This window comes from Nannobrachium achirus (genome assembly GCF_963921795.1).
Source record: "Nannobrachium achirus genome assembly, chromosome: 5".
In the NCBI taxonomy this organism is placed as follows: Eukaryota; Metazoa; Chordata; class Actinopteri; order Myctophiformes; family Myctophidae; genus Nannobrachium; species Nannobrachium achirus.
In genome coordinates this window covers 19,262,201-19,275,733 of record NC_137814.1, presented here as the reverse complement: position 1 = coordinate 19,275,733, position 13,533 = coordinate 19,262,201, and the positions used below count along the sequence as shown (strand labels likewise).

At 42.2% G+C, this 13,533-nt stretch overlaps 2 protein-coding genes across 2 annotated transcripts; one reads left to right on the top strand and one right to left on the bottom strand.

The window, feature by feature from the left end:
* Positions 1-2,387: 2,387 nt before the first annotated feature.
* ptchd3b (patched domain containing 3b) lies at positions 2,388-5,549 on the bottom strand (the record flags this gene model as incomplete). The annotated part of the gene is made up of 4 exons (XM_080725598.1): positions 2,388-3,907; positions 4,277-4,422; positions 4,631-4,752; positions 5,130-5,549. The coding sequence occupies 4 exons, from the start codon at positions 5,547-5,549 to the stop codon at positions 2,388-2,390; spliced, it is 2,208 nt and encodes a 735-aa protein (XP_080581724.1).
* A 1,920-nt stretch (positions 5,550-7,469) lies between these two features.
* On the top strand, positions 7,470-13,527 carry LOC308285684 (ras-related protein Rab-18-B). Its single transcript, XM_080726529.1, has 7 exons — positions 7,470-7,640; positions 8,881-8,936; positions 9,102-9,163; positions 10,475-10,547; positions 11,407-11,525; positions 12,489-12,555; positions 13,268-13,527. Exons 1-7 carry the CDS (start codon positions 7,573-7,575, stop codon positions 13,438-13,440), a joined length of 618 nt encoding a protein of 205 aa, XP_080582655.1. The 5' UTR covers positions 7,470-7,572; the 3' UTR covers positions 13,441-13,527.
* The last annotated feature ends 6 nt before the right edge of the window (positions 13,528-13,533 follow it).

Sequence of the window (13,533 nt, the reverse complement as noted above, 5' to 3'; positions counted from 1 at the left end):
TGTGAAGTTTAGGCACACTTACTGTACCTTCTCTTTATGTAATGTATTTGTGGAACTAAAGATATCAATGCTGTCTATATGGATGGATGGAATTAAATGCTGCTTATCTTTGAAAGAATAACCAAATATAGGCTGAAGAATAGTGACAGAGCTTTAGAAAGAGCCTATCATTGCTGGCAGGCAGAAACCTTATCTCCACATTTTCACTTTTTATGTTTCTTTTAGTTTTTTCCCGTAAATGAATGCCCTACTTTGTCATACTACAGTGGCACACAAAAGTAGCTGAAAATGGCGATCTACAAGCTCAAAACATGGTGCACATTTTGAGCTTATTTAAAAAATATTGAGCTTGTGACCAACTCATTAGTCCACTGAACTGAGCTTTATTTCTGGAAGAAAAAGCTAATCATACTGAGATCAGTTTCACTCTGTTGTAAATCACTGAACAGAAGGAGTTTTAAGTGGAAATAATAATCATCAAAAATAGCAGATCTACAAGCTAACAACATATCACAGTGACACGTTTTTTTTTTGTTTGTTTGTTTGTAATAAGTGCTGCACAGTAATGCTGGCAAAATGCTGTAAATGTACACACTGTTCACTGGGCATAAAGCAAGGGTCTTCAACAGGGGGTCCGGGACCCCTAGGGGATCCTCAGAGTTACTACAGGGGGTCCTCCAAATCTTTGTGTGATAGAAACCTTTTTTTTTTACCTGAGAACTTTAGCCAAAAATGGCAGCTCTACAAGCGCTGCGAGGCGTTGTGAGCTTGTAGATCGGCTATTTTAGGCAAAGAGCGTGTAGAGGGGAAAAAGAGTACAAAGTGAAAGTTCAAGTTTATTAGACGGTTCAAGTGGTTAAATATTTGAAAACACAAATTGACATGAATCCAAAATATACTGATTGTGCTGTCAAAGGATGAAACTACTGTATATGGAATCTTTCTACCACTTTTTGTGGTCACATGTTCAGATAGTAGATTCTGATTGGCTTAGAACAGTGGTAAATCAGTCAACAACCTTGAGTTGGCTCATGGACCCCGCCCACTGAAACAATTAATGATTGTAACTAAATAACCTTGCAAGTTACAACTGTGTTTTCTTTCATTTATAATGTAGAAGTGGTAGAAAAGCAATTTACCATTCGAGGGTCATTGTTTGGCATTCGGCTTCGCCTCGTGCCACAACCCTGAAACAGTGGTAAATCAGCCAACAACCCACTCCCTCTCATGGTAAATGGCTTACATGAACAGGTTGTGGGGGTCCCTGCTTCATCTCTCTCTCGACTAAAGGGGTCCTTGGCCTGAAAACTTTGGAGACCCCTGGCATAAAAGAACCGTAGCAACACTCTACACACCAATACTCAGCTTTACTGTAGCTCCATGGTCATATTATAATAGATCATCTTTGATTCTAATGTGTGTGTGTGTATGTTGATATCCAAAGCGCTGTGCAGGTAGAATTTAGCAAATGCATCGCTCTGTTGAAAAACATCTCATGCTATTGCAAGTGAATAGTTGGAGCAGTGTAATGTTTGTAAGTGATAGCATATTTTTTTTAGAACACAGATTTCTTTGAAGTTTAGTCTGGTCTAGTCTATAAATGGCTTATACCCAAAATAAGTTATTTATTCAATGTAGTGTTTTCTGCAACTATTTTTATTCACTGCAGTAACCTACTTCAATCTTTGGCTTATTGAGGCTCTTACCTATGTTTAGTTGTACATAATTGGGATGTAATAGAAGACATTGTATATATAGATGTATAAATATGCTTTTAAGCTGAATGGCACTGGTATTGGTTGACTAAGTCTCTCAATAATGTGATGGCAATGTTGAATGAAAGGATGGATTGAATTAAAAGTAAAATATCCTTTAAATGTAAAGTTGTTTGTGCATTACTTTTGGTCTTGACTCTTTCAAAGAAAAAAGAAAGAATCCCAAGGCAGGTTGCAATCACCATAGCGACAATAGAATTTGTTACAAGAACACTGTGTGATATTTCTTTATTGCCAATGCAGAAATAAAAATAATTTAGCCAGATGATAGGCCAGAGTGTCGGGGCAGACACTTGTGACTAAAATTGTTATTGTTAAATACCAGTACAAGATTGAATAACTTGTTTAATTGAAAAACGTTCACAGTTACTTATGACTTTATGACCCTTTTCAACATGCCATCCCTATTTGGATTGTGTCAATTAGGCAAGCATTTTAAACATCTTCCAAAGTTTTCAAAATGTTCATAAATACCGAACATAGCCGATCAACAAGCTCACATGCATAGTCATGTGTGAGCTTATACAGTATATTGACAATTCATGCTGTTTTGTTGTACAATAAAGTATATACTATTACTGTAGGGCTCCACAATCCACACTCTATAACCATTCAACAGCACTTCCCGCATGCCCCAAACAATGTCAGGAACACAGGAATAAACATAAGGCCGTGAAACACGCTGAATAGAATCACCAAAAACATGATTTTGAAGAACGTCCTAAAGATGTAACTCCCAGACACAGAGAGTGCCACTACCCCTAAAATGGTAGACACAGCCCCCTGCACTATTGGATAGCCCAGGTGGGCCATTGCTTCCGTAGACCTCTCGTTCACATTGCTCTTGGAACTGGAGACAAACGCGTAGGAGACGTGGGCTGAGAAATCCACAGAGAAACCAATACACATGACCAGGTTGATCATGGAAATGGAGTCGAGGCTAACGTCCCACAGAGCCATGAATCCCGCCACACCGACGATGACTGAAGACATGGCAAAGGCTACCCACAGGGAACACAGAGGACTGGGAATCAGGATCAGTGAGACGCATAGCATCACTATAGCAGCCACCAGGATCGTTTGAATGGTGTTGTCCACAATGATGGTGTATTGGTCAAAGTAGATAAACGCAGGGTGGTAGACCAGTAGCTCAATGGGGCATTGTCTCGCCGTCTCCCTGAGGCCAACCAACATGTCCTTCGTGGTCGTTTTGTGGAGGGTCTGAATGAAAAAGCGAGAGGCCTGGATGTCACTTTCCGCACTGAGGTTGATGTCTTGCCTGAACATGGGGTTGAGCTCGAGGAAACGAGGCAGGTGGTTTTTGAACGTCTGCTCAGAGCTTATGTTGAGATCAGTGGCATTGGTGTACCGTTGAAAGGAATGGAACCAAGCGAATGTGCCATTGACATAATTCAGGTTTTCAAAATCCGCAATGCACGACCCAAGGCTCTGTCGTCCACTCATGGTCCAGTATGGGAGTGGCTGCTTCACAGCCACCATCGCATTGTAACTATATTCAGAGAAATGCTGGCTTTGGTCATTGTAATATTTGATAATATAGGAATCATCCAGCACCAGGTTCCTGACGTCAAGACCTTCCTTCATGACAGAACACCCATAGATGCTGACAGCCAGATACCCAGCATACACAACAAGTACACACACTTTGACCCATTTCTGAGTGAGAAATGGCCCGTAGACCTTCTCGAAGAATCGACTCAACGGTGGATTTTCCTCCTTCTCAGTGGTTCGATCGTAGGTTCCTCCAACGCAGCACAAACCAAATGCCTTGGATCTCCCTGGTGGAAGGTCCTCTGGGACCTTGGCACACGTGAGCCAGTGTCTGTTGTCCGTTTCCCTCCGGCCGTTCAGAGCCACGAAGGCGCCCAGGAAAGTGATGTTATAGAAGTAGCAGACCGTAACCGATACGCCGGCGTAGAGGCAGAAGGACCGGACGGAGCCAAAGGGAGATCTGTAGCCAAGGAAGAGAGCCAGCGCGTCGGTCAGGCTGGTGATGGAGATTGAAACAGCAGCTTCTCTGTAGGTGTGGGCCAGGCGGTCAGCAACACCGTCCAGTACGTGGGTCCGCTGCCAGCAGGAGAGCATGATGAACATGTCATCGATTCCAATGCCTTTGGTATGAAATGACAAAAGGTGAAGAGATTGAGAAAAATCTGTTTCGGCAAAGAACATGGACTTTAACCCAATGTTTGACTATGTAGGCTACATGGGTATTATACAGACCCCTTCTCACTTACTTTTTCATGAAAATACTTTCTAGATTTTTAGGGCCAAATATGAATAGAATTCTCACTGAATGCCTGAATGTGTGATCAAACTAATATTGAGACTAATAATTGATGTAAATGAATAAGAAGAGGAAGGATTTCCTTTTCTCAAACCAACAATTTGCATTCTTATTACATTGGTTCTTAATTTTGCATATTTCCCTATCAAGTATGTGTGTTCTGGCCTACCTGGATAATTCAACAGAAACGTACCTAGTATCATAAAAGGTGAAGAGGCAACAGTCATGGAGAAAGGCTGATCCAGCAACAGCAAAACCCCAAAACTGGTTAGTACTGCAAGACCTGCAGAGAGCACTCCAACAGACGCCACCCATACCTTACTCCTCACATTGTCCAACCTGAAGAGTTTAAAGAATAACATGTTCAATGCAAAACACACACAAAAATCATTTTGTTGTTTCTGATTCATCACTCAGCATACAATTTGCCTATAGCTGGGACTTCAATATTACATTTTATATGGGTAACAATAATACAATATTCTTATTTTAATCATTCCAGACATTACAACATTTCCCTGGTAGTTAGACACAGTACTTTACCAACCTCCAGCATGATATGATTGAAAATGTGATTGCCGTGGCATATGTGATGGAGAATAGTTTGACGATAGAGGCTGGAGATTTCTCAAATTCCCACTGCAAGGACATGGATGTAGAGTATGACACCTAGAGAGATGACAGAACATTCAGCATGTTCACAAGCACAATTCACATCTGATTTGTTAATGCATTATGTTTCATCATCTCACCTCTATGGAACTTGGTGATTCATTTGATATGAGATTCATAACAGCCTGCAGCCAAATATCTGATTTTATTTTGCTGCCCTCTCGTAAGTAGTAACGGATTAGTATGGCTTTAGCGCTTTGAATGACTGAGTTGTTGAGTGTCACACTTCCCAGGCTGATATGCAAGGGAATCCTCTCAGAATCCGAGTAATGCCATGGAAACGTCAAATTAACGTTGTCTATATGGCTTGCATTATAGTTAATCACGCGTAGAATGTCACTGGAAAGGCAGCTTCCAGTCACAGTCGCACAAACATCCACATATCCAACAGTTTCATTCTCCAGCTGCGCTATCACACTCCTAACTTTGAGGTCCAGGTCTATGATCTCCTGAAGTGACTCCACTGTCAGAACGTCCCCCTTATTCGTGGCAATAAAAGAGGCGTGCGTGCCGTCCGTGCTCAGCCTCAAGCTGGAAAACATGGAATCATCTTCTGGAAAGGTTTCTTGGATGTATCGTCTCTCCATCTTGGCTTGTCCATGGATAGGGGTGAACTGGCCCTCGATGTCATTGGACATCCTGTCCTCTAGAAAGTAAAACCCACTCCCCAGCCCAGCGGAGAGGACAAGAGGAGCAATAAAGAACCACCATGGATGACATCCAATGAAACGGCCCATCATTTCAAAACAGATACGCAGGGGTCTCACTATGCAATCTGTGTAGCATCGCGCCATGGTCTTTAAATTTCAGCTTTGTTCACAAAAATCAGTCTGCGTTATAGGGCTTAAAATATGGCTGCAGCACAGAAGCTGAGATGTCACACAACAACAAGGGAGCTGCAAACAAGCAGTGATAAATATTCTGCAAGTTGCAACCATGTGCTCACAAACAACCCCTTCATTAGAAGCTATTTGCATAATATTGGGGTAGGCCTTCTCAGTGCTGGACCAGGCAGGTGGAGGCAGGACCCTAATCAAACAAAGACACCATTTAACTGCACTGAGATACTACTGTCACTGGATCACTGCACCTCAAATTCCAAATCCCAAGTGGTTCATTTGGAGGTAACAAGTGCATTCTGTGTCTGCCTGTCCTTAGTAAAGTATAGAACAAAGAAGAGCTGTGCTGTAGGGTACACTGTGTCTTGTTTTTAAAAGATAAAGGATAAAGGTCAATGATTTTCTTGGGTAAACATCCTCTTAAGTCTCCACTTGACCACCTCTGCCCTGGGCTAAACTAGACAACTAACAAAAGAACAATCAATCTTCATTTCAGACTCTAATAGGTCCATGTAAAAGACAATACAGGGGACAACACAACATAGTTAATAATGTGAATAGATGCTCTGTATAGGCTACAAACGCCGAAACATACAATTATGCTTGAAACTACTGTATTTAACTAGACCAAAGTAGTAAATACACAATGAACAATCAATCAGTCAGTTAAAAATATATTGTATCTGTTACACAGGTTATGTATTTGAAGGGGGGAAAAAAAATCCTTGACCAATTTTGTTTAAATGTAATTTGCCAGTAGGTTGATAACTTTATTGAGTGTCAACCTGCCAATTTGTATAGCTGTTCATAATATGCATGCATGCATGCATATACATACAGTACAGTACACGCACACACACGCACACGCACACACATGCACGCACACACGCACGCACGCACGCACGCACGCATGCACGCACACACACACACACACACACACACACACACACATACACATACATATAGTACATATACATATACACAGGCCTACATACATACATACATACATACATAGGCTATACATACATACATTACAATTACATACATACATACATACATACATACATACATACATACATACATAGGCTACATACATACATAGGCATACATACATACATACATACATACATACATAGGCCTACTGTACATACTCATTTTTAACAACACTTTTGGAGTATCAATATTGATAGATCCCAGCAAGTGTCATGTTTGCACATGAAACATGAAAACATGTTTTCCCATGATGACGTCACAGGCTGCATAGAACGAAGGTTGCATGCAGCTGCAGACAGACAGTTCTTTCGAGAGCTAGCAAATCTAAGACTTTCGGTTAAATCGAAATTATTCAATCGCCTTCAAAATAAGACGAAGAGCCGTCTCCTGTCCAGTGTCCAATTTGTAAAGGCTGTGCACTCCAGTGAACAGCATTTATCTATTTAGAAGATGCAGATAAGCTTAAGGCTATGATTCAAGAAATCACTATATAGTGGTAACAGCCTAGCACAGGCATGCACTATTGTACATTCCGTGTTGGTCCGGGGAAAGGGGGTGGGTGGGTTTTCTTTTCCTTTTCTTGTTTTACTATTGTTTGTGTTGTTTGTCTGTTAATTGCATTTTTCTTTTGATTATGGAAAATAAAAATATTTGATAACAAAAAAAATCTATTTAGAAGATGTATATTATTTGTGTTATTCAAACTTTACTTTCACACAGAAACATATTTTTCGTTGTATAGCTTTAATTAGTGCTTAATTTATATTTTTACATTTTCAATGGCTTCAGGAATACTCTTATTCTGAAGAGATCGACCACCGGATGTTTTATATTGGCTAGCCTAGATTTGCTGAACACATAGCTCAGACCAGACAAGGTAGAGACAGAGTGCAGACTGTGAGCCTACTTACAGTCTCTGAAAAGAGACCTCTGTCACTGAGAAGGTCGTGAATACATTTAAAACGAGACCTCCCACAGCACAGACATGGACGACGACGTGCTGACAACTCTGAAACTGCTGATAATCGGCGAGAGTGGGGTCGGGAAGTCGAGGTTGGTTGGTTGGTGGCTGCTATTGCTAGCTAACAGGCTAATGTAACCCCAGTTGGCAATGTTGACATTTTGTTTTGTTGTGTCATTTCACATGCTGATGAGCCCACAGCCGCTGTGTTGCTCCATTTGACAGACCAGTTTAGTAACTGGGTCTTAAATAGAGCCCACAGCCGCTGTGTTGCTCCATTTGACAGACCAGTTTAGTAACTGGGTCTTAAATACGTATCATATGGTAGCAAGCAGTGGTGGAAAGTAACTATAGTACATTTTAAGAACAATGTTGAGATATTTGTACTTTACTTCAGTATTTCCAATTTGATAGATCTGCTATTTTCAAAAAGATTTATATACATTTGAAAACTTCAAATAGGACATTCTGCATAATGAGTAGCCTACTTTCTACTTTTGGTACTTAAAGTACATTTAACAATACTTTTGTACATTTTGAGTATTAGAGTATTTTCTACATTGCAGTATTAGTTTCTCCACCACTTTCTATCAGGGAAGTAGCCTATACAGTTGGCTGACATTAGATAACTAGTTGATCAGCTAAGTTACAGGAGTCATCACTGAATTCAGACTGATGTACTCCTGTGTTATTACAGCTATAGCACCTACTATAGCTATTACAGCTATAGCACCTACTGTACCCCATAGTTATAATAACAGGGTTCCCACGGTCATGACATTCCTGGAAATATTTTGAAATTAGTTTTTTAATATTTTTCCAGTACTGGAAAAGTTTGGGAATTGATCAAGGGTCTGGAAGGTCCTGGAAAAAATAACTATGCATTGTCTTTGGTTATTGATTTTGTTAATACATCTGAAATTACAAATAAAACATTGACCAAATTGTCAAATATTTGAGGCAGAAATTGTGAAAATTGCAGATCTACATGCTCACAACGCCTTGCAAACGTGTTATACAAAATTCCTCAACTCTTAGTGCTCGTCAGGGTGCCGGGTCCCCAGTTAAAATATGATTATTTCAGCGGTCACTGCCTGAAAAGGTTGAGAACCACCTGTCTTTTGGGCATTGTGCATAGGAGTAAGCGACTTGTTATTGAGCTGAATTATTGTTATATAGTCCTGGAATTCAGGTTAAATATTCTGGAAAGGTTTTGGAAATTAATTGGTAAAGATGTGTGGGAACCCACTCAACCCAGCAGTGCTTAAGCTGACCTATAATTTGTGTCATTCGTCCCTCTCATCTCCTTTTAATATTTTGATCCCTGAACAGTCTGCTTTTGAGGTTCACAGAAGACACTTTCGATCCAGAGCAGACTGCAACAATAGGTAAAACACACACGCGCGCGCACACACACACACACACACACACACACACACACACACACACACACACACACACATTAGAACATGGTCCTTTTGTCTGTAGGATTATCTCTCTGCCTCTTTTTTCACCCTCTCTCTCTGTCTGTCTGCTTGTACCTGTCAACACAGGTGTGGATTTCAAAGTAAAGACAATCGCCATCGACGGGAACAAAGCAAAGCTGGCCATATGGGTGAGCCCTGTCATGAGCAGGATCTACATTACAGTACATAGCTTGAAAAACACGTCCAGTTACAAGGTCTCTCCACGAGATGGCGCCATTGCATAGTAAGCAAACGACAAAGTAGGAAACTGGGAGGAGAAAAAGTCTTCCTTCCATGAAGCAATGCCATGACACTTGTGATGACTGATGAGTGATGCTGTCACCGTGCAGAAGTTTAACAAATCTATAGTCTATTGGGATTCATGAACGTTGCTACAAGAATAAGACTTGTTCATGTGTGCCAGGCAAAGCCAGGGAAAGACACTAATGTGCATGCAGGTTCATAGGAATTAATCCATTTGATTATAGGCTATTTGTGAGATTAACCACCACTTAAGCTCTATGAAAATTGTTCGCACAACAAATAGTGAAAATAGCCAATCTACAAGCACACAACCCATCATGATGTGGCTCGGTATGAGCTTGTAAATCTGCTCTTTTTGAATTATTTTAAATTTGTTTCGAATTATTTATTATTATATCTCTTTTATGTCACCTATAATGACAAGACTACAATAGGGACACCAAGTTGAAAGTGTGTATTCTGTGTAATAAATACCTGTGAAGAACGCAAAAACACGTATCCATGACAGAATCGAGCTGGGTTAAGGGGAGCACACACTGAACGCGGACGGCTGCACAGCCTCGCGTCGCGGTATCGACGCACGTGAAGTGCAGCGCGGTAACCCCAGCTGGACGCGGCGCGCTGCCACACAGCCCATCCATTTCCCCCGGTGGGGAGAAGCATGGGAGAACATGTTCAACGCAGACCCGCGGCTGCGCGCGTCAGTGTGGGTTAGTTCATTGAAAATAATGGGGCTGTATGTTTTGACGCGGCGCTTCCGCGCCGCCTCCGCGTCCGGTGTGTGTTCCCCTTTAGGGACATAGGGGGGAGCGTGGCAGTGGCTCAGGAGCTTAGTTCGATCCCGGCATCCCCCAGAGTTACTGTCAGTGTCGTTGAGCAACTCACTGAAACCCTAATTGCTCCCAATGAGCAGGTTTTTGCCTTGCAGAGCAGGTTTTTGCCTTGCATGGTTCCCTCCGCCATCGGTGTGTGTGTGTGTGGGTGTGTGGGTGTATGTGTGAATGGATGAATGTGATGCACAATCATTGTAAAACAAACGCCTTGGATAAAGACGCTATATAAATGCACCATTTACCATCTACAGTACATTGAGATTATGTGGTCAGTGCATTAGTGCAATCGTCTAGCAGTGATACAGGTATGTAGCAGTGAGTGACAGCCCCTGTACTGTACTTGTGTGTTTGCTTTGTGTACAGGACACAGCTGGACAGGAGCGGTTCCGGACGCTCACACCCAGCTACTACCGCGGTGCACAGGGAGTCATACTCGGTGAGCAGTAAAGCATGGGTCTTGAACACTGTTTTTCAGGCCAAGCACCCCTTAGCTTAGACAGATGAAGCAGGGACCCCAACTACATATGTGTTGCAAATGAAATCTTTTCGTAGATTTCATAGATGGCTCCATAGACTTGTTTGACAGCACTATCATCAGTAGTATGTTGGATTCATGTTAATGTGTAACAGATATTTAACTCATTTACTACTCGAATAATTAACCAAACTACTCGCCATACCCCGGTTATTTAATGTGCTCGCAGCGTGTCCATCGTGCACGATGGTGCACGGCTTGTGCACGGTCTGCGTGCATGTCGCCATGACCAAACGTTAGCATGCTACTAGCTCCTCTCGGGACCCTTAAATTACCTTTTTTTGTATTTGGAAGACGGTATTTAGGGTCCCTTGCTCCTTAATTCACTCTTCCTGATACGCAACGCTACCACTGTCTGGTCTTGGACGAATACAGCATCGCTCAGATGTTGTTGAGATTCTTTAAAGATACCCAGAACTGCACTAGGAGAGCGCAGAAACGGGTGCAAAGCGGCGCTAATCGGCGATGCCGTTATGTATTTTTAATCTATTTGTGAATATTTTGCTGCTTTTTCCAAACTGTCTCTCGCTTCCTCATTACATCACATGTCCCGCCTCCCCGCTGTATTTACCAACATAAAATATCAAAATATAAAAAAAAAAAAGGTAAATTCCGAAATGTAAGGTGCTAGCATGCTACAAGCTCTCAAGCTAGTGCCGAAATGCTGCAGGACACTGCTCAGTAGTTGAATCACATTGGCTTTAGCAGATATGTGCAGAAATGAATATCTGTCGTTCTCTTTTCCTGTTCCTCTTGACAGTATATGACGTCACAAAACGGGACACTTTCACAAAACTTGGGAACTGGCTGAATGAACTGGAGACGTACAGCACACGAAACGACATCGTCAAAATGTTGGTTGGGAACAAAATCGATCAGGTGGGTTCGTGGCAATTTCATATTCTAAATTGTATGACTTTGATGTGTGAAAGTTAAGCAGATGTGAAGATAATTCTTCATACTTTGAAAAACTTTGATTTGATTAAAGCTTCTATTTGAGAATATTTAACTTGTATCCACCTCTTTCCGCGGGAATTTACTGGAGAATCTTTTGCACCACACTTCCGGTTAACAGCAGACATACAAGCTCACGTCGCGTCGCAGATGCAACCGTTGTGAGCTTGTAGATCATACTCGGCTGCGGCGCCGGAAGCTCCGTCCAACTTCTGCGCAATGCATTTTGGGATGTTGGAAAGTTGTGGATAAAAAAATATGAAATAAAAATAAATACAAAACCTTTTATTTAACCCTATTAAAAAAAATGTCAATAAAGTCCAAGCTCACAGCATCACAACATGACGCGTTGTGAGCTTGTAGATCAGCTGTTTTTGAAAACTACAATGACATGCCCAAAATGGGGATGCCAGGTTCGAAGTGGTAAAAAAAAAGAAATTCATCGGGACACATCGGCTGTGTAATTGCAGATACCCGATGTCATCAGAAGATTCACATGATGGCCGATATATTGGCCAAACCCATATATTGGTCTGGCTCTAGTTATTTATAGCAGCCACTCTTGAGGCTATTATTCCATTGCGTCTGGGAGACCACGCTTCCCTCACACATTTACCGATTCCAAGAAAACAAAACAAACCAAAGCCAAAATGAGCCAGGATGAGATGCCACAGAGCATCTTGGGTCAGTCTTACCACTTTTGTGCTTTTCGTGGATATACTCGGCAGCATCGGAACATTTCTGCTCCGTTTTGGCTCACATAAGTTAATATGTCAAATGCATTTTTCTCCCTCAGAATGTCAATGGGAACCGGTGTAACCCATGCGGTGTATGAATAAAACAGATGGGATTTGAGGGACTCAAACTGTCCATCTTGTTTGGTTTCAGGACAGCCGTGAAGTGGACAGAAACGAGGGCCTGAAATTCGCCAGGAAACACTCCATGCTTTTTATTGGTACGTGTTATGTCTCAGTAATACCAAACACCATTGATTTTTATCCCGTAATCTCTCGCATAGCACTCCACGTCTGTGCTGCCATATTATGAATGAATGTATGAATGAATGATTAAATTCAGAGTTAGTGCGTAGGTTTGGAAAGGAAAATCCATGCCCCCGCCACGGAGCCCCGCCTTCAGCCGGGCCGTGGTCATCTTGTTTATACTGCTCTGGCATTTCCGAGTCTCCGCTGTCAGCGCCGCACCAAGAGACCCAGCCCCCCTCCATAAGAAATGCATTATGATTAAAATCTAGCGGTCTTTTCATCTATCAAATCCATGTCTACACGTGTTTCTGATTCCCTGCTCAGATCTGTCCCTCTCCTGGAAATTAGATTTTGTGTGGAGTTTCCATTTTAGAATGACTAAATTAAGGGTTTTTAAAGGAAGAAAAAAAAAAGCCTTGCAAGAAGATGTCATGGATTTTTAGCCGTTATGTAGATGTCTTGTTTGTGCAGGGATGTCTCTTGCAGTCCAGATGAAGTCGTTTCATGCTGCTATACCATGCTCGGTGACACACATCTGTCCTGTTTACTATCACAAGTATTATAACGTGAAAGCATGTTGGCCTCCGGTCACGGTACACTGGACTTCAGTGTGTTGGCGTGCACTTTGGAGAGGTGTCAAGTCCTGACGGTTCTTGCCACCCTGATCTTTTTCCGTTCAAATAGAGGCCAGCGCTAAGACCAAGGACGGAGTCCAATGTGCCTTTGAGGAACTTGTGGAGAAGATCCTCCAGACGCCAGGGCTTTGGGAGAGCGACACCCAGGGCCAGGGGGTCCGTCTGGAGAGCCAGGAGCATCATGCTGGCAGGGCCTGTGGCGGGTACTGCTCCATACCCTAAACGAGTGGGGGACCAAAGGACAACGACCCCAATTAAAAACGACTTCGGACCGGAAACGAGAGGACAGAAGCGAATGAAGGGCAGACGAGTTCT